This window comes from Anolis sagrei, chromosome 11 (assembly GCF_037176765.1).
Source record: "Anolis sagrei isolate rAnoSag1 chromosome 11, rAnoSag1.mat, whole genome shotgun sequence".
Taxonomy (NCBI): Eukaryota; Metazoa; Chordata; class Lepidosauria; order Squamata; family Dactyloidae; genus Anolis; species Anolis sagrei.
The window spans coordinates 25427421-25448936 of NC_090031.1; the positions used below are offsets into that span (position 1 = coordinate 25427421).

Below are 21516 nucleotides of genomic sequence, written 5' to 3' on the forward strand. Positions count from 1 at the left end.
AGGGATCGTCTAAGTCAATGGTTCTCAACCTGGGTCCCCAAATGTTTTTGGTTTTCAACTCCCAGAAATCCTAACAGCTGGTAAACTGGCTGGGATTTCTGGGAATTGTAGGCCAAAAACATCTGGGGACCCCAGGTTGAGAACCACTGATCTAAGTAAAGTAACTTCATGGTTACTCACATGCTAATGGGTAGCTTCCACTCAATGCATGCAAATCAGGACTGTTAATGCCACACTTGACACTTGTTCCTACTCCCTCCGTGGACACCCCACAAGGAGATATCCTCAACTTGTTTGACCACCATCAGATCCTCTGAAGATGCCAGGAGCCACAGGTGCAGGAGACACATCAGGAGAAAATGCTGCTAGGACACACTGGCCACAAAGCCTGGAAGGGGAAGACACCTCTCGCTTTGGAAGTCGGGTGTTTGTAACTTGGGGACAGTCTGCATGTGTCTGTGCGAGGATTTCTTGAGCGCATGCCAATAGAGGCCGCTGCCGTTGTGGTTGAAATGGGCTCACTTCCGTTGGCAAGTGCACAGTGCAGCAACAACCCCACAAGGAAGCACTTACCGAGCATTTCCGGGCTGACCTCGTCCACCTCTCCGCCCGGCCTCTCCTCCCCGTCGCTCTCTTGGCCCATCAGAGACTTCTGCTTCATCTCTAGCTGTGGAAACCATGTCTTTGTTATGTGTGGACAGCCCTTTCAAGGCCACTTTCCCCAGTATCAAACCCCCTTTGAGGCCAGAGGAGATCTCACAATACATTGCATTGGGGGCCTTGAAGCGCCCCATGGACTCCACAGGGCTTTCTCCAGCAAGGAATCTCCAAAAGTGGTTTTGCCAGCTCCTTACTCTGAAATAAGACCTGTAGCTGCCTTGAGATTCCCTGGTGGGCCTCCCCTCCAGGTCTTGACCATGACTAACCATGCTGAGCACCCGGATCAGGCAGGGTCAAGTGCCTATTGAGTGCCTTCCACATTCCTATGTGTCTACAAGTACACTTTCAAATGGCCTCTTGACTTAGGGGTTTTGACTAGGGTTGCCTTAGCAAGACCTCTTCATTCCTGCGGCATCTGACGTGTGTGTCTCCCACCCAGACGCCAACCAGAACTGAGCATGCTTAGCTTCCCAGATGAGACGGGATTGGGAACCTTTCAGGACTCTGAGCCTCATTAAAAATGGGCAACGGTAGGCGTTCTCAAGGACAAAGGAGGGGAAGGAAGCTTACCATCCATATTCGAATCCCGTCGGCCAAGGAATACACTTGGGCAAACTCTTCACCCAGAGGCGCTTGGCCTCCGCTGCTGACTGTGAAGAAAGAGAGAGGGAAGTAAGAGGAAAAGGAGAGGCTTTTCTCGCCTGAAGGAGCTGAGCAGCGGTTGCAGAGGTCCGGGTGGACTTCCTCCTTTGTCGTCAATGGACAGGTTCAGATGCTTTGCGGCCCCTTTTATGGACTCTGACTGCCTCACATTGTTGAAAATGGTGCCAAAACAAGCCACCCTCAGCTCCTGGGCAATAAGGCAGGATGCACATAGAAGGAAGGAAGGAAAGAAGGGAAAAAAGGAAGGAAAGAAAGAAGGAAGGAAAGAAAGAAATTAGGAAAAGCCAGAGAAGTAAGGAAGAGAGAGAAGGGAAAGAAAGAAAGAAAGAAAGAGAAAAAGAAGAAGACGACGACAGGGAAGGATGGAAGGAAGAAGGAAAAAAGGAAAGAAAAGGAAGAGAGAAGGAGAAAAAGGACAGAAAGGAAGAGAAAAGAAAGGAAGGAGAAAAAGAAGGGACAGAAAGAAAGAGAGGAGGAGGAAGGAAGGAAGGAAATTAGAAAAAGAGAGAAAGAAGGGGGAGAGAGAAGAAGGAAGGAATGAAAGAAGAAGAAAAGGAAAGGAAGGGAGAAGGACAAAAAGGACAAAAAGGAAGGAGAAAAGGAAGGGAAAGAGAGAAAGGAAAATAGGGAAAGAAAGGAAGGAGAAAAAGAAGGGAAAGAAAGGAAGAGAGGAGAAGGAAGGAAGGTAAGAAATTAGAAAAAGAGAAGGAAAGAAGAGAGAGAAGAGGGGAGGAATAAAAGAAGTAGAAAAAGACAGGGAAGGATGGAAGGAAGAAGGAAAAAGGAAAGGAAAGGAAGGGAGAAGGAGAAAAAGGACAGAAAGGAAGGAGAAAAGGGAAAGAAAGGAAGAGAGGGGAAGGAAGGAAAGAAATAAGAAAAATAGAGAGAGGTAAGAGGGAAGGAATGAAAGAAGAAGAAAAAGACGGGGAAAGATGGAAGAAGGGAAAAAGGAAAGGAAGGGAGAAGGAGAAAAAGGACAGAAATGAATAGAAAGGAAAGGAAGGAGAAAAAGAAGGAGAAAAGAGTAAGGAGAAAAAAAGGGAAAGTAAAAGAGTTGAAGGAAAGAAAGAAATTAGAAAAAGAGAAGGAAAGAAGAGAGAGAAGAGGGAAGGAATGAAAGAAGAAGAAAAAGACGGGGAAAGATGGAAGGAAGAAGGGAAAAAGGAAAGGAAGGGAGAAGGAGAAAAAGGACAGAAATGAATAGAAAGGAAAGGAAGGAGAAAAAGGAGAAAAGAGTAAGGAGAAAAAAAGGGAAAGAAAGGAAAAGAGTTGAAGGAAGAAAAAGACGGGGAAGGATGGAAGGAAGAAGGAAGAAAGGAAAGGAAGAGAGAAGGAGAAAAAGGACAGAAAAGAAGGGGAAAAAGAAGGGAAAGAGAGGAAGAGAGGAGAAGGAAGGAAGTTCCTCCGAGGCATTTCCACCTGGCCTCCCCCCAGACCCAGTTCTCTAGAGAGCCCCTCCTTGTGTGCCATCCCTTTTGCATAAGAAGTACACGTGTGTTTCGTAAGCTGGGGAGGGCGCCTCTTCTTGCTGCCCCCGAAGCAACAAAGCCTTTGAAGTGGGGCAGAACAGACAACCTTTCATGAGGAAGGCACAGAGACAGAGTCACCAAGGTGGAGTTACCATAGGCTTGCAGCTTCTCAAACAGGTCTGGAGAGAGATACACCAAAGCCGCAAACGTGGACTGGATCGCCTGGTCAACAGTGGAACCGGCAACTCTATCGGTCTTGGGGGCCTGTTGTTTACATGCCTGTGCAAGTCCGTTGAAAAGCCCAGAGTTTGGCCCACAAAACGCCTGGGCCGGGTCGGACTTTAAGAAGTCAAGGAGAAACTGGCGGCAGTCACTGGCCTCGGAGCCGGCAGCCTGGAAAAGAGCAACAAGGGGCCCAATTATGAATTGTGTATTCTTTGTGCAAACCTTCTCCCACGGAACGGAAAAATTCAGTGAGGGGCACCGACAGCAAATACCTCTGTATTCTCCCGGTTGGCTTTGCCGGGCTCGCCTTCTGCCACCCCGTCCTGCTCCAAACGCATCAGATGCCGGAAAACCGGCTTCCACAGCGGGGAACTCAGTACCGCCGTCACCTTCGTGGGAAGTAGCTCGGCTTCCTTTCCTGCCTCGGAAGAGAGCGACAGAAAAGCCGAGCGGAGGTCAGGGGGCTTGGGGCCGGAATTGATGTAGCCCATCCCCGAGTTACAAACATCCAACTTACAAGTGACCTGTAGTTAAGAACAGGGCTGAGACCACAGGAAGGGAGAGGGATCTCCCCCTCGGAAGGAAGGAAGGGAAATCCACTCTGGGAAGTGGGGGGAAAGGTTCCTCAGCTGAAGCTCTCTCTCCAGCTCTTGTTTCTACATTTTCCCAAATCCAATTCTCACAGGGACAGAAAGAGAGGTGGGATTTCCTGAACAGGGGCACTCCACTGGGGTGTCCACCCTTCCCTGTGCCATCCACCAGGCTGTGGCGCAGCTGGTTGGGAGTCATCTGCATTAAAATCCCTACTGACCGAAAGGTCATGAGTTCGAAGCCAGCCCGGGTCAGAGTAAGCTCCCGACCCTTTGCCTAGCCTTGGAAGCGCTGCTCACCATGGGCATGCGGGAGGGCCATGCTGTGGGAAGCCAAGCGGCCCATCAGCCGGGCCACCAGGAGGTGCAGGTCCAGGCCCCACGAGACCTCCAGGTCCGGCAAGCCGTAGGCCGTGACGCAGAACCGGTAGCCCCATTCGTTGTTGCTGCTGTCCGAGTGGAAGAGGAACTGCAGCCGCGGGCCGGCCTTGAAGGTCACTTTCTACACAGAATGGGAAACAGTCAGCATTTCGCCACCGTCGTCGTCACCATCACTGTCATTGATCCCCAGCTTTTCTCCCAGGAGGAGGACCCACAACATGAAAACACCATGCGATCGATCAGTGCAAAAAATATAAACATTAAAACTGAATTAAGTATTGCAATTACTATGTAATAAAACTTGAAAAATGTCCTGTTCCTGGTATGAAAGTCTTATTTCCTGCTTAATTGTGCAGTCCTTCCTTTGAAAGGAGTCCCCCTGCTCACGAAACGTTGTTTTTTGTGGCTGCCACAAATGAGGTTGAGTTAGTTGGGACTCAATGCAGAGAGATGTATTGAAAAACTAGACCCCAATGTGGCAGAGCAGAAGGAGGAGGAGGACACTCCCTCCTTCCGCAATCCCAAAGTTGTGCACCGTATGATCCCCTGGTGTGATCCCTGGCTCCAAATGGAGCCACCCTCTTGCACTGGCAAGGAAAGCAAGACACTCTGCAACAGACCGGGAAGGAACACAAGACACGATGCAAGGAAAGCTTCCGAGCACAATTCAAAGTGCTGGTTTTAACCTATAAATCCCTATACGGTTCTGGCCCAGTTTGCCTGTCCGAACGTATTCTCCCCTATGAACCATCAAGGACGTTCAGATCTTCTGGAGAGGCCCTGCTCTCAGTCCCACCATCTTCGCAAGCGCTTTTGGTGGGAACGAGAGACAGGGCCTTCTCTGTGGTGGCCCCTCGGCTATGGAACTCTCTCCCGGGCGAGATTAGATCTTCCCCCTCCCTCTTGTCCTTCAGGAGGCTAGTGAAATCCTGGTTATGGAACGAAGCGTTCCCAGAATAATGGCTGAGACTGGTTACAGACCAAAGTAAGTGGCCACATATGCAGACTGAGTTGAACATGATTTTTCCTTGGCGATTTGGTATATGTGTATTTTATCTATATGTATTTTAATCTTGTATTGTTGTATGATGTTTTAACTTGTATTAGTAGCATTGAATCCTTGCTGTAAGCCGGTCTGAGTCCCTCTTCGGAGGTGAGAAGATCGGGATACAAAAGTTTTAAATAAAGTTTTAAATAAATAAATAAAGCAAGACACGATGCAAGAGACCATTCATTGGAGAACTCCACTCACCTTGGGCCATTTGTCGGTCCCCACTTTGGTGTCGTAGCGGGTTTTCCCGCCTCTGGCATCCGTAAATTCCAGGTAGTCATATCTAGGAAGACACATTTGTCAAAGGAGAGAGGAAGAGCATTCATGAAAGGGCAGTGGAGGGAGGGAAGAAGAAAGGTACATATGGGATTTCTCTCTTCCTCTCTCTCTCTCTCAGAGCTGCCAGAGCTAGTGAGAAGCCTTCTCCTGATCTATGCTGACAATCGTGCCATCACCACCCAAGCAGGAAGCTTTGAGATGGTTGAACAGAAGTTCTCCGAAGCTCTGGCGCTCTTATTGCCTATTACAGGGAACACCAGCTGATCCCTAACCCATCTAAAACAGACATGTGCTTTTCCCCTTAAGAACAGACAAGCATCCCGAGCTCTGAGGATTACCTGGGAAGGAATCCCACTGGAGCATTGCAGCACACCCAAATACCTGGGAGTTACTCTGGACCGTGCTCTGACCTACAAGAAGCACTGCCTGAATATCAAGCAAAAAGTGGGCACTAGAAACAATGTCATACGAAAGCTGACTGGCACAACTTGGGGATCACAACCAGACACAGTGAAGACAGATGCCCTTGCGCTATGCTACTCTGCTGCTGAGTATGCATGCCCAGTGTGGAACACATCTCACCACACTAAAACAGTAGATGTGGCTGTTAATGAGACATGCCGCATTATCACGGGGTGTCTGTGCCCTACACCACTGGAGAATTTACACTGTTTAGCTGGTATCGCACCACCTGACATCTACCGAGAAGTAGCAGCCAATAGTGAAAGGACCAAGGCAGAGACATCTCCAGCTCATCCCCTGTTTGGGTATCAGCCAGCACATCAATGACTTAAATCAAGAAATAGTTTTCTAAGATCTATAGAGACACTCGCTGGAACACCTCAGCAAGTGAGAGTCCAAAAGTGACAGGCTCAAACCCAGAACCTCAATCAATGGCTGATATCAAATGAGAGACTCCCCCCTGGGCACACAGAGGACTGGGCGACTTGGAAGGCGCTGAATAGACTGCGCTCTGGCACACGAGATGCAGAGCCAAGCTTAAGAAATGGGGCCAAAAAGTGGAATCTAAGACCACCTGCTGCAATGCAACCTGAGCCCTGCCACATGCACGATGAAGGACCTTCTTATCGTAACACCAGAGGCACTCCAAGTGGCCAGCTACTGGTAAAGGGCACTTAATAAACTACCAAGCTTGCAAACTGTTAATGGGGGATGGCCTTGGGTCCACTGACATGCTCTCTCTGCTGAATGCCGTGGCGGAAGAGGCCTGTGCCGACCAACGCAGCCATGAAAGGCCTTGAGAAGCGGGGCTCAAAAAGCGGGAAAAGGCAAGTTACCTCCTCTCGGTTTCGCATCGGTCGTCAAACTCCACTTCAAAGTAGGTGGCCCCCGGGCAAAGGAAGACAGTGAAGTCGTGGCAGTTGTTGTCGTAGTTGTGGGGAGACTCCACGGTCCAGACTCGCAGCACCACCGGCTGCTCTTGCTGTAAGCCCTCCAGGCCCGCCTGGTGCCAGGACGAGAACCAAGGGAGGACATCGTGAGAGCCATCCCGATTGGCAGGGCTATTCTAAAAGCAGGCAGGTCAATGCTCTGGGGAGACACCAACCTTGAAGCAGGTCTCCACCAGAAGGAAAGCCACTCTCAAATTTGTCATTCCCTTTCTCTCAAGGGAGATTTTGCCCTTCTCAGATGGAAATGATGCAGGGATTCTGACCCAGATCCACAACCGCATCGCAATGCCTCGGGTTATGCAACGTAACCACCTCTGTTTTCAATCATTGTCACCGGAGTTAATGAGTCCTCAACTTCTGTTGAGTTCCCACAGAAGTTGAGGAAGCATTCTTTGCTCCCTTTGCTTCAGGTGAGCCTTGTCTTAGAGTGCGTTAGAAATCTGAGTGTGTGTTTAAAACTAGCTGCTCTTAATAATAATAATTAGTCAATAAGAAGATTTTTTATTTTTGTACTCTTTTTCTTTTTTTTCTTTTTTACTTTTTTCTGCCATTTTTACATGTATTTTTTACCATTTTCCCCCTTTTTTCTTTTCCTTTTTTATTCATTTTCATTTTTTACCGTTTTCTTGTCTTCCCTCTACCTCTAGCCCTTTTACTCCCACTCCCATTAGTAAGGAAACCTCCGTACCCCTTTTACCATAGTTAGTCGCTTTCTCCTTTTTCCTTTCTACTAATTAAATTTTCCTACCCCTTTTTACCCCCCCCCCCCCATTTTCCCCTAATAATTCAGTAAAAAATATTTTAAAAAATACTAGCTGCTCTGAGTGTTTGTTTTGTCTGGGAGGCGAGGATAAATGCTTCAGCCAGCAGTGATTGACAGTTGGATTGAAGCTATCAGGGAGTGAGTGCTTGCTTCCTGTTTAACCCATGTAAGCCAGCATCGCACACGCTAACTCACACCCTCACTAACCCACTCTTTTATCCCTGCATACAGAAAATAAAATAAAAAAACACACAGCCTCCTCCGGTAGGCTGTTAGGAATTGGGGAGCCACGTAACACCCTGTGGCGCTTCCCCCGATGGCGGCTTCTACCTGATGGGGAGCCCCATCTCCCGGCTCCAGTGAGAGCTCCTTCAGCAGTGGCGTCAATGTGCTGACGTCCTGCAGGAGGGTCCGGTGTGGGACGGCCAAGGCACAGAAGTCCTGCAGGAAGGTCATCTGGAAGAAACATGGCCAGAGCCACCAGTCAGTCACGCTAGGCCAAGGGGGGGCACTGGACAAGGGGGAACCCGCCTCCCGCTCACCAGCTGACGGGACACCAGGGAGAAGACGGAGTTGCTCAGGGCTTCCGCCAGGCTCTTTCCACCATGCTTGGCCAGGAGCGGCTCCAGGACGGCCGTGGCGCTAGAGAGGAACTGCCGCACATCTGGGGAGAGGAAGGAGCAAAAGGCACTGGCTCAAAACTCCCCATTGGAAGAGACCCCCAGAGGGCATCCAGTCCAGCCCCCTTCTCTCGGGAAGGAACACACAGTCAAAGCATCCCTAACAGATGGCCATCCAGCCCCAGCTCAAAACCCCCCATTGGAAGAGACCCCCAGTGGGCATCCAGTCCAGCCCCCTTCTCTCAGGAAGGAACACACAACCAAAGCATCCCTGACAGATGGCCATCCAGCCCCAGCTCAAAACCCCCCATTGGAAGAGACTCCCAGAGGGCATCCAGTCCAGCCCCCTTCTCTCAGGAAGGAACACACAGTCAAAGCATCCCTGACAGATGGCCATCCAGCCCCAGCTCAAAACCCCCCATTGGAAGAGACCCCCAGAGGGCATCCAGTCCAGCCCCATTCTCCCAGGAAGGAACACACAGCCAAAGCACCCCAAGAAGTCCAGACAACCTTTGTTTCAAGACATCCAGAGAAGAGACTCCATGGGACTCCCTGGCGGTGTATATCTCACTAGAGTTGGAAGAGGCTCCCAGAGGGCATCTAGTCCCTATTTAAAAGCCTCCAGAGAGGTTTAATCCCTATACAAGTGGAGGGCTGCTGCTCCTGCACTGTTCAAATGCACAATTTGTGGACTGTGTTGCAGTAGGTTAAAAAGGTGAAGGTTTTCCCCAGTTGTGTCCAACTCCGGGACTCTGGTGCTCACCTCCATTTCTAAGCTGAAGTGTTGTCCGTAGACACCTCCAAGGTCATGTGGCCGCTGGCATGACTGCATTGAGCGCCATTACCTTCCCGTTAGAGCGGTACCTATTGATCTACTCACATTTACATGTTTTCGAACTGCTAGGTTGGCAGAAGCTGGGGCTGACAGCAAGAGCTCACCCCGCTCCTTGGATTTGAACCACCAACCTTCTGGTCAAGAAGTTCAACAAAGATGACCAGAAGTGAAATGATCTCACTAAATTTTTATTTTCTATTTTTACTTTTTTCTCTCCCTTCTCCCCCTCCCCTATATATATATATATATATATATATATATATATATATATATACATACACACACACACACACACACACATATATACATGTATATAAATATATATATACACACACACACACACACACTTTCTTCGTATTTCTCTCTCTATATATATATATAATTCCTTTCTTCACCGATATATTCTTATTTTTCTATATACAATTTTAATCATTGTACACTATAATAATAATAATAATAATAATAATAATAATAATGATGATTTTTTTTAAAAAGTTCTGCAGCTTAGCAGTTTAATCAGCTGCGCCACCGCGGCCCCTACAGAACTTACATACAACCAGGCAAACAAACTAACTAACCAAGAAACAAGATCTAAGTTAAAAAAACCTTTCTTCTAGAGTAAAAGTATAAGGCGTTAGTTCATCCTCCAGGTTGGTAGAAAACTGCATTACTGTGTGAATACGAAAGGAGGCCTGCCTAGGAAGCGTGTCCCCAACATGACTTGTTTGGAAAAGTTCAGCAGTGGAACGCTCTACTCCAAAGTGTGGTGGAGGTTCCTTCTATGGAGGCTTTTAAACAGGGGCTGGATGGCCATCTGTTGGGGGTGATTGAAGGTGATTTTCCTTCAAAGTTGAAATAGATGGCCCACCAGGTCTCTTCCAACTCTAGGATTCTAGGATTCCGCTCTAAGAGCTGTTATTGGGGGCAAAGGCCCTTGCGCTGAATGCTTACATTTGGTCAGGACGTCAGCGGCCAGCTTCTTAGGGGCGGCTTCGCTGCCTTTGAGTTGCAAGTAGCACCAGGAGAGGAGGCTGCCCTGCACTGACCAAAACAAGGAGGACAGCACCGGGCCCGTGTCCGACTGGGCCGCTCCCAGCGCCAGCATTTCGCACTGCAGAGAAAGAAAGGAAGAGACACTGAGTTCAGAAAGGAAAAACAGCCGGCAGGCAGCTCCAAGCAACTGGGAATAGGCTGAGCTTTTATCACTGAGATTTATACAAATCTATATAAATAAAAATGTAATGTTCGTTTGTGGGATTAACATAACTCAAAAACTACTGGACAAAATGACCCCAAATTTGGCCACAAGACACCTAACAATCCAAAGGAGCAAAGCAAAGGAGGCAAGCAGCGCATGGACTTCCTTGGAGAGCACTCAGCAAGCCTCGCTCCGGCAAAGGCCCAACCCAATGGTACTATAGATTTAGAAGGGACCCATAAAGGCCATCCTGTCCAACCCCCTCCTCCCAGACCGGACACAATCAAAGCCCTCTCAACAGACAACCATCCAGCTATAGATATAGGCAATGATTCAGACAGAGCGAAGGAAGGAAGAAAAGAAATAGGTAGAGAAGTAAGCAAGGAGAGAAAGAGGGGAAGGGAAAGAAAAAGAGGGGAAGGAAGGAAAGAGGGAGGAAAGGAAGGAAAGAAAGAAGGATAAAGAGATTTAAAACAACAAGAGCAACAACCTCTCTTGACATCACCATCAGGAGTGTCTCCATCACCGCCAGCACTTGGTCGATGTCAACATCGGCAGAAGTCCCTTTGTCTGCGAGCAACAGAAGCCCCCCAGGATCTTGATCGCTGAAAATTGGAAAAAAATATGACTTTTGTTGCTTCTGCTCAGAAGATATATATGCACAAACAAGATATATATGCATACTGGCAGACCTAATGACTCAAAGTAAATCTAAAATACAAACACATATGCATAAATGATCGTATAGGAAAAGCTGGCACAGGACGAGGATTTAAAGATCGAATGGCACAAGCCAGTCAAGGGGGTCCCAGAGGTGATTGGCACACTGGGCGCAGTGCCTCAAGACCTTGGCCTGCACTTAAACACAATTGGCGCTGACAAAATTACCATCTGCCAGCTGCAAAAGGCCACCTTACTGGGATCTGCACGCATTATTCACTGATACATCACAAAGCCCTAGACACTTGGGAAGGACCCGACGTGTGATCCAACGCAACAGCCAGCAGAGTGACCTTGTCTGTTGTGGACTCTTCTTGTTGTGTTTCAAATAATAATAATAATAATAATAATAATAATAATAATAATATACACATTCTGGTCTGAAGCTGATTCTCATCATAAGGATTGCTTGGAGTACCCTCAAATTTGGGGGGAGCCTCTGCTGCATACAGCAGTAGGACCCCTCATGGACTCCATCAAAGTCCTAAAATTGCCCAAAACAGCATGTTCCATGAAGCACGGCATTGAGCTCTGGACTCAGAGTTGGAGAAAAAAAAGAAAGAACACCAAGGCAACACACAATCCAACTGCTTACCTGAAATATGCACAGAGGGATCTGAACGTGAGCTGGACCGACGGCTTGTGTTCCTGTTCCGTGATGTTCTTCTAAGAACACAGAAATTGATTAAACAGGCAGCCCCCAAGTTACAGGCAAGAGAGGCTCCGCAGGTTTGCTCTGAAGTTGAATTCCTGCATAAGGTGAACTCCAACCTGCCCCCCCCCCCCCCACATATATATAGGTTTATGTAATGTTTGTTTGTGGGATTAACATAACTCAAAAACCACTGGATGAATTGACACGAAATTTACCCACAATACACCTATCAAGCCAATGAGCGACCATCAGTCATATAAACACTGAAAAATACAATGGAAGGGACTTAAAAAGCCAAAAAAGTGAAAAGACACTACAGCGCAAATGTGCAAAAACGACTCCCCCGACAAACAAAACACACAATAGCATATCCACACTCTCTTCCAAACTACAGCTCCCAGTATCCCCTACACCAGGCCCTTTAGGAGAGGAGGAGGATCCAAATGCACTGCTTTCAAGCTGCAAGCTTTCTTCTCCTTGGATTTCTTTAACAGCATCCCAATCCCTACATATTTCCAATTTCCTATTCCTGGACTGCAACTCCCAGCAATCCTCCAGATAGATAAGATAGATAGAGATAGGTAGGTAGGTAAGTAGATGGATCAGGAGGACAGCTGGGAGTTCCAGTCCAAGAATAGGTAGACGGGAAGAAAGTGGAAGAGAAAGAAAAGGTGGAAGGGAAGGAAGGGAAGAGGAAAAGGAAGGAAGGAAGGAAGGAAGGAGAGAAGGAAAGAAAGAAAAAAGAGAAGGAAGGAGAGAAAGAAAGGAGGAGAGAAAGAGGGAGGGAAGGTTGGCCACAGCAACGCATGGCGGGTACAGCTAGTATGTATGTATGAATGAGATATATATATTATACATACATATATATATATATATATATATATATATATATATATACACACACACACACACACACACACAGACACTAGCCGTCCCCTGCCATGCGTTGCTGTGGCCCACATGGGGGTTCTGTGTGGGAAGTTTGGCCCAATTCTATTGTTGGTGGGGTTCAGAATGCTCTGTGATTGTAGGTGAACTATAAATCCCAGCATCTACAACTCCCAAATATCAAGATTCTATTTTCCCCAAACTCCACCAGTGTTCACATTTGGACATATTGAGTATCCGTGTAGAGTTTGGTCCAGATCCATCATTGTTTGAGTCCACAGTGATCTCTGGATGTAAGTGAATTACAACTTCAAAACCAAAGGACACTGCCCACCAAACTCTTCCAGTATTTTCTGTTGGTCATGGGAGAACTGTGTACCAAGTTTGGTTCAATTCCATCATTGGTGGGGTTCAGAATGCTCTTTGATTGTAGGTGAACTATAAATCCCAGCAACTACAACTCCCAAATGACAAAATCAATTTTTTTGAGTGAAAGACATACATTGGATTGTTAGATGTCTTGTGTCCAAATTTGGTGTCAATTCGTCCAGTGGTTTTTGAGTTATGTTAATCCCACAAATCACTGGATGAATTGCCACCAGATTTGGACACCTATCAGGCCAACAAGTGACCATCACTCATAAAAACACCAAAAAACACAGCAGAAGGGACTTAAAAGGCCAAAAATGTTTTTAAAATACATTACAACGCATGTGCAAAACCACACATATATACATATACACCAATATATACACACACAAAACACATATACGCAGACTAGGCCATAGCAACGTGTGGCAGGGGACAGCTAGTATGTATATGTGTGTGTGTGTGTATACACACACACAAACACACACAGGCAATTCCCAAGTTACAAACATCTGACTTTCAAATGACTCCTAGTTAAGAACAATGGGACTGAGACCACAGGAAGTGAGAGGGAAACCCACTCTGAGAAGAACAATTATTGGGGGAAAGGCATCTATACTGAAGCTTTCTCTCCAATCCTTTTTTCCACAAGAAGCCATTGTTTTTCAAAACCCAATGATCACAGCGACCGAAAGTGTTTCCGTTGTAATTCCGGCAAACCTACCAACATTGCAAGAAGCCGCTCCCGTCGTATGTGCCTGCGGGGGAAGAAGATGGCGGCTCCGTTGAGCAAGGTGTCCTTCACTTCCTGCTTCAGGGTCTGGAGGGAGGGGTGCTCACTCTCACCATCCACAACTGAAAAAAGGGGTTGAATAAAGAATAACCTTGAGTTTTCCTAAACTCCCAACCCCATCAATGGCGAAAGCACGTCAAAATCTATGGCATTGGAACGTGAATGAGTGATAAAACGGGGGCAAAATCTCTTCTGCAAGACCAAATGCGAAAAATGTGGAAATTGGGACCAAAAGATAACTTATGCCAAGATCTTAAAGGAAATGTGGACAATTTGGCTCCCAAAAAGTGACCTAAAATGCATATAAAGATATCAAAAGAAATAAGTCAGAAGTGCGGCAAAGAGGTAGGAACACCTTCGACATGAAAACAAAATGGTTTCAAAACCCAGAACCAAAACTGCGGCCAAAACATATATAAAAATTCAAATTTAAAAGTCACAATCCAAGAAAGGATCCAGAAACAACCAGGTGAAACCCATCGACGCAAATTCACTGGGGCGATAATGCAGCGTGTGAAGAAACAGAAAAAGGTCGCGACAGATTTTAATTTGACAAAAATTATTATTATTACTCCGGGTTGGAGTAAGCTCCTGGCCATTTGTCTAGCTTACTGTTGACCTTTGCAGCCCAAAACACAGTTGGCTTCGGTTAAGTAGGAAATTTAGGTACCGCTTGTACGGGGAATTAATTTACGACACCATAAATCTCTCCAGCAGTATGCAACAGAATGAGGAAGTACTACATCGGTGTCACAAGTGGAGGGTGAAGCAACAGCTCCTCCAGTGGCCAGAATTCTAAATGCATACCCTCATGAAGATGGAAAGTTAAATAGCCTCTGTGTGTCTGTCTATATATGTTGTATGTCTATGGCATTGAATGTTTGCCATGTATATGTACATTGTGATCTGCCCTAAATCCCCTGTAGGGTGACAAGGGCAGAATATAAATACTGTCAATAAATAAATAAATAATCTGGGATCAGATCCTGGGGCATAGGGCAGTGTTGATCCAGCCCTAAGGCTGTTGCCCTGGGGGAGACACATTGTCCGCACTCACCTTGGCAGAGGTGCTGGTAGAGCTCTTCCGCGGCCTCCCTGTTGCCTTGGGCTTCTGCCTTCGCCTTCGCTCCCGCCTGAGACTCGGGGGTTCCGTCCTCGGAAGGGAACGCCGAGATGCAGCTCCGGAGAAGCCGCAGCAGCGCAGTCTGGGCCTCGACACACTCTTCGCGGGGGCTGCGGGAGGAGGAGCAGGAAGAAGACATGGCGCTAGAAGCAGGTCTTTTCAATGATACAAAGCTCATAGGAAAGGGAACACGGGGGGGGGGGGGGGGGGAATGGGATGGGACACCATTCTGATCCCATGAAATCATAGGATGTGGGAGCTGCTCCCACTTAGTACGAGGAGGAATCCTAATAGTAAGAATAATATGAATAATAATAGAATCCCAGAAGGAACCCCAAGTCTATCCCCCTCCTGCCAGGCAGGAAGACAACATCCGATCTCTCCCAACAGAGGCCCATCCTGCCCTGCCCCCAAATAGTAGTAGGAGGATGTATTTTAATAGTAAGATCAATAACAACAACAACAACAACAACAACAACAACAACAGACTCCCAGAGTTGGAAGGGACCCTGAGGGGCCATCCTGTCCATCCTCCTCCTGCCAGGCAGGAAGACATGACACAACCCCTCCTGACAGATGGTCACCCAGGACTGGACATCCCTTATCCCAAATGCTTTGGCCCAGGATGATGACTGGAATAATGGCCAAAGCAGAAGGAGACATCTTGTGGGGGCGGGATACCAATCGAAACACAGAATGCATCCCATTCCACGCAGAGCCCAGCAGCAGTTTCATGTAGCATGTTTCTAATGATTTTGCACACGAATAAATGCCGTGCACATCGAAAGCAAGGATTTCACAATCTCAGCTGCCCCAATTTGGGAGTATTTGGGATTGCTGGGTATGGGAACATTACAATAACTGGTGGGAACCTACCTTTCATGCAGCTTGCTATAGAAATCCCAAAACAGCTTTAAATCCAGGCCTGAGAAGTCCAGGTACGATCTGTAGCGAAGGCCGCTTTCTCTCTTCTGAACCTGGAAGGGGGGAAAATTGCAAACGGAGCTCGACCCAAAGTTTCCAGGGAAACTAAATTGATACTAAGGACATCTATCCATGAAAGAACACCAGGAAGCCCATCATGAGCCATAGACAGACAGATGGACACAAACACAAGGCACTTTGAAAGAAACTCAAATTAGGAACTTCATTACAACTCTAGAGCAAAGCTTCTGGGGTCAGCATCCTTTGAGGGTGGGGTGGCCAGGGGAAGACAGGAAAGGAAAAAAGAGCCTTGGGAGTCGGGGCATTTCCCCTTTCCCTTGGCACCTTCCCTTTTCATTCCCTCTCCATCTTGGGAGTTTTCCCTTTCTTTTCCTGCCTGTTCTTGGGAGTCTTCCCTTCACTTCCTTTTCTTTCCTGAGAGTCTTTCCTTTCCTAGGGGTTTTCTCATTCCCTTTCCTTTCCAGCCTGGGAGTGTGGACATTTTTCCTTTCCTCTCCTTTCCTTCCCATCTTGGGAGCCCCCACCCCTCACTTCCTTCCCTCTTGGGAATCCATGGTCCCATCCCGTCCCCTAACGTCTCACCCTCTCGGGTCCAGTCCCTTCCCATCTCTTCCCTTCGTATCCCTTCCCTTACCATCCTGTCCCTTCATGTCCCTTACCATCCCATTCTATCCCTTCCCTAACCCTGTCCCTTACTATCCCGTCCCTTGCTGTCCCTTACCATCCTGTCCCTTCCTGTCCCTTAACATCCTGTCCCTTTCATGTCCCTTATGATCCTGTCCCATCCCTTCCTGTCCTGTGCCTTCCCATCCCTTACTATCCTGTCCCGTCCCTTCCTATCCCGTCCCTTACCATCCTATCCCTTACCGTGCTGCCCCGTCCCTTACCATCCCATCCCTTCCCATCTCATCCCTTACCACCCTATCCCTTACCGTCCTGTCCCGTCCCTTACCACACCATCCCATCCCGTCCCTTACCGTCCTGTCCTGTCCTGTCCCTTACCATCCTGTCCCGTCCTTTCCCATCCCGTCCCTCACCATCCCGGCCCTTCCCATCCTGTCCCGTCCCTTCCCATCTTGTCCCTTACCGTCCTGTCCCGTCTCTTACCATCCCGTTCCTTACCATCCTGTCCTGTCCCTTACCATCTTGTCCCGTCCCTTCCCACCCTGTCCCTTACCATCCTATCCCTTACCGTCCTGTCCCGTCCCTTACCATCTCATCCCACCCCTTCCCGTCCCTTACCATCCTATCCCTTCCCATCCCATCCCTTACCACCCTGTCCTGTCCATAACCATCCTGTCCCGTCCCTTCCCATCCCTTACCGCCGCCCTGTCCTGTCCCTTCCCATCCCGTCCCTTCCCTTACTGTCCTGTCCCTTACCATCCCATCCCTTACCACCCTGTCCTATCCATAACCATCCCGTCCTGTCCCTTCCCATCTTGCCCCTTACCATCCTATACCTTACCATCCTGTCCCGTCCCGTCCCGTCCCTTACCATCCCATCCCTTCCCACCCTGTCCTGTCCATAACCATCCCATCCCGTCCCTTACCATCCCATCCCTTCCTTTACTGTCCTGTCCCGTCCCTTACCATTCCATCCCATCCCTTACCGCCCTGTCCTGTCCATAACCATCCCGTCCCTTACCATCCTGTCCTTTCCCGTCCCTTACTATCCTGTCCCGTCCCTTCCCATCCCGTCCCTTACCATCCCATCCCTTCCCTTACTGTCCTGTCTATCCCTTACCATCCTGTCCCATCCCTTACCATCCCGTCCCATCCCTTCCCTTGCCGTCCTATCCTGTCCATTACCATCCTGTCCTGTCCCTTCCCATCCCGTCCCTTACCATTCTATCTCTTTCCGTCCCGTCCCTTCCCATCCCTTCCCGCTCCTTCCCTTCCTATCTTGGGAGACTGGGGAGGTTTTCTTTTGTTTTATTTTGCCTATAGACTATTTATTAGTTTATTTTCGTTGATGTCAAGAGTGGTCCAACCCACCAGATCCTGTGCAAGCTGCTGGACAAAGGCGAGGGTCTTGAGTAGGAGGGTCACCCCGCAGACGGCAGCGCCCCCTTCTGGCCGGGGACATTGCAGGCAGCCCAGGTTCCTGGCGGGCTCGGTCGAGGAGGGGCGCAGGTAGCCAAAGGCGGACAGGCCTTGCACGCCCAGACGCTCCGCTTTCTCTTGCCGTGTCCACAGGAATTTCACCATCAGGTACTAGATGAGGAGAGACATGCACTGCTGTCACCCCTGGATGCCAGACAACCCCTGGAAGGCTGTTTGGCTTCACAGGCCAGTCCCCAAGCCACAAACATCCCACTTACACATGACGCTTAGTTAAAAACAGGGATGAGACAACAGGGAGTGAGGGAAATGGCTGACTGAGATGGTTTAAGCAACTGATTTTAAAGTGGAGATAATTGCTTTTTAGTGTTTTCCGTAATTGCAATACTTCTATTTTAAGTTGCGTTAATTTAACCAATGTACTGTTTTGGGTTTTTTTGGGGGGTGGGGTGGTATTGTTTTAATAGTTATTTGCTGTAAGGCGCCCTGAGTCCTTTCCAGGAGAGGGGCATAAATATTTTTTTTATTATTGTTTACTTTATTTATATTCTGCCCTTCTCACTCCGCAGCTTACTCTGGGAGCTTACTCTGACCTGGGCTAACTTCGAACTTATGACCTTTCGGTCAGTAGTGATTTTTAATGAAGCTGACTCCCAACTAGCTGTGCCACAATATTATTATTATTATTATTATTATTATTATTATTATTATTATTTTATTATTATTATTATTATTATTATTTTACTGACACAAAAACACAGTATGACACAGCAAATGAGAGATATATGCTGGATTTTGTATCAAAAAATCTCAAGTCAAACACTTCCCAAGCATTTAGGACTGTGTGATATTATTATTATTATTATTATTATTATTATGGTGGCGGCACCCCCAGTCCTCCTCACTTTGCAGCAATGGCAGCTTTTTCTCTATAGAGCTCGCCTTCTGGGCGAGCAATCCAGACGACAAAGAGGCACTGTGGACATTCATTACATTAGGTTGGGTGTCCATTTTTGCTCATGCAAATTGAGACGAACGGGGCCAAAACACCTCACCTTGGCAATCCGGCAGGGCTGCATTTTCACCTCCACTTCGTCCCATTCTTCTTCCGTTTCAAACCAGCCCACGGGGTCGTCTTCTCCCAGCTCATCGAAGGGAGTGCTGCTCCTGAAAAGGCCCCCGAAAGAGAGAGAAATTAGGGACCCGCAAAAACATGGATCTGAAGCAACGGGAACAAACCTAAAGCCCACCCAGAGGAGCCCAGAAGCCTATCAGGTGATAATTTTTAAACACTAAAAATTATTATTATTATCATTATTATTATTATTATTATTATTATTATTAAACTTTATTTGTACCCCGCTAGCATCTCCCGCAGGACTCGAAGCAGCTTACAAAGGCCAAGGCCTCAACACAACAACAGCAAAACAATAACAGTACAATTCAAAGCAAAATAAAACATAAGCAATAAAACAATACATCAATTACGCAGTAAAACCAGGGCCGGCAGAAGAGACTTAAAAAGCAAAAAAAAAAAAAAATACATTGCAACGCATGCCCAAAAACACACACATATAGATGCAAACACATATATATAACGTGGCAAAAATTCTACAAACACACTCTAAAAGATACATATTAAAACCGTATTTCTATGAAATGCCTCTCTGCGAAGGCAATGCTGAGCGAGAACAACCCAGAGGCCTCCAGGCTTTGGGAAAGGGAGAAGACCCATCCCCTCTGCTTACCTGGTTTTCAAAAACTGCTGGAAGTCTTCCTGCTTCCACGTGTCGTAACTCTCGAATCGCTTGAAGTGTCCCTCTGCGTGGAACTTCTCGGACGAGGGGTCGTTGTAGGCAAAGACCAATCCACACCGGGCCCCGATGGCTCCCCTCCGGACCTAAGAGGAGAGTAAAGTTGCAGCCCAGGCCCAAAGGACAACACACACACACAACAGAAGCGATCAGCAAACCTCACATGGTTTAACAGAATCATGGTGGCGTGCCTTCCACTACAGCGCGCCCTCTCATGGGGTTTGTCTAAGACTGAGAGTGTGCGACGCACCCAATGTCACTTCACAGGTTTGCATGGCCAAGCGGGGAATTGAACCCTGGTCCTAACGGTGGGGACAAGAGACAGGGCCTCCTCGGCTGTGGCCCCACTCCCAAATTATTATAATTGTAATTGCTTGTATTGGCATTGAATTTTGCCATTACTTATGTGTAAACCGCTCTGAGTCCCCCTCGGGGTGGGAAATATATGTACATAGGCACATATACATACATACACACATATATACACACACATAATGTTCCTAATATCGCGACCCCTCAATCAACATTATTGTCCCCTAAGGCCCTGTCAATTACTATTGTTACTATTATTATTTCTACCCCACCTTTCTCCCTCTGAGGCCTTATCTTATTATTATTGTTGTGATTATCATCATCATCATTGCCATTACTATTATTATTATTATTTCTCCCTGAGGTATTGTCAATTACTGTTGTTATTATCATTATCATTATTTCCACCCTGCCTTTCTCTCCCTGAGGCCCGATCTACTACTACTACTACTATTATTATTATTATATTATTGTTATCTTTGTTGTCATTGTTGCTATTATTATCCTTATTTGTACCCCACCTTTCTCCCTCTGAGGCCTTGTTTATTATTGTTGTTGTGATTATTATCATTTCTATTATTATTATTATTATTATTATTATTATTAACTTTATTTGTACCCCGCTAGCATCTCCCGAAGGACTCGATGCGGCTTACACAGGCCGAAGCCTCAAAACACAATACAATAGAAAACATAACACAACAATAAACAAAGCAAATCAACAATTAAGCAAAATAACAATGACAATGCATCAATACATCAAGACACTATTAAAACTGGTTCGGCCGGCGCAATGGGGTACAGGGTTAAAAGTGCTGAAATGGCAGGAGGAACGTAGGATTAAAAGTGCGGTGTGCAGCAACATTGGTTGTGCTAAAGTGCTTCTAGGACTTGGGATGGGGATTCCTAATCTGCGAAGGCACATCGGAACAGCCAAGTTTTTAGGTTCCTTCTGAAAACTGCCAGAGTAGGGGCCTGACGAAGCTCTTTTGGAAGGGCATTCCAAAGTCGGGGGGCCGCCACAGAGAAAGCCCTGTCCCGTGTCCCCACCAAGCGCGCTTGCGACGTAGGTGGGATCACGAGCAGGGCCTCCCCAGATGACCGGAGCGAGCGTGTGGGTTCGTAGATGGAGATGCGGTCACGCAGGTAGGGTGGTCCCAAACCGTTCAGGGCTTTGTAGGTGAGCACCTGCACCTTGAATTGGGCTCGGAAAATAAACGCCAGCCAGTGGAGCTCCCTAAACAGAGGGGTAGACCTCTCTTGATAATGAGCTCCAGTTAGCATCCTAGCTGCTGCCCGCTGGACCAATTGAAGTTTCCGAGCCGTCTTCAAGGGCAGCCCCACGTAGAGCGCATTGCAGTAATCCATTCTAGAGGTGACCAAGGCGTGGACCACCCCGGCCAGATCAGCCTTCACGAGGTACGGTCGCAGTTGGCGCACAAGTCTCAATTGTGCAAGGCCCTCCCAGATACCGCCGACACCTGAGCCTCAAGTGTGAGCGAAGAATCCAGGAGGACACCCAAACTGCGGACCTGTGGCTTCAGGGGGAGTGTAACCCCGTCCAACACAGGTAGCCACCCTATACCCCGATCCGGTTTACGATCGACCAGGAGGACCTCTGTCTTGTCGGGATTGATCTTCAGCTTGCTCTTCCTCATCCAGATCGACACAGCGGCCAGGCACTCGTCCA

The 21516-nt window shown here is 47.7% G+C and overlaps 1 protein-coding gene across 1 annotated transcript in view; it reads right to left on the reverse strand.

The window, feature by feature from the left end:
• ZZEF1 (zinc finger ZZ-type and EF-hand domain containing 1) overlaps positions 1-21516 on the reverse strand; it is a 78439-nt gene that overhangs the window by 37713 nt on the left and 19210 nt on the right. The window contains exons 11-28 of the mRNA XM_067472053.1: positions 19449-19600; positions 18756-18867; positions 17635-17853; positions 15571-15671; positions 14629-14804; positions 13503-13633; positions 11462-11532; positions 10637-10751; positions 9900-10059; positions 8036-8157; positions 7824-7949; positions 6617-6783; positions 5241-5322; positions 3908-4109; positions 3290-3435; positions 2945-3185; positions 1231-1310; positions 574-667 (exon numbers count right to left, since the gene is read on the reverse strand). Of these exons, the coding sequence (XP_067328154.1) occupies positions 574-667; positions 1231-1310; positions 2945-3185; positions 3290-3435; positions 3908-4109; positions 5241-5322; positions 6617-6783; positions 7824-7949; positions 8036-8157; positions 9900-10059; positions 10637-10751; positions 11462-11532; positions 13503-13633; positions 14629-14804; positions 15571-15671; positions 17635-17853; positions 18756-18867; positions 19449-19600 (2497 nt within the window). The remainder of the gene's footprint in view (positions 1-573; positions 668-1230; positions 1311-2944; positions 3186-3289; positions 3436-3907; positions 4110-5240; positions 5323-6616; positions 6784-7823; positions 7950-8035; positions 8158-9899; positions 10060-10636; positions 10752-11461; positions 11533-13502; positions 13634-14628; positions 14805-15570; positions 15672-17634; positions 17854-18755; positions 18868-19448; positions 19601-21516) is intronic.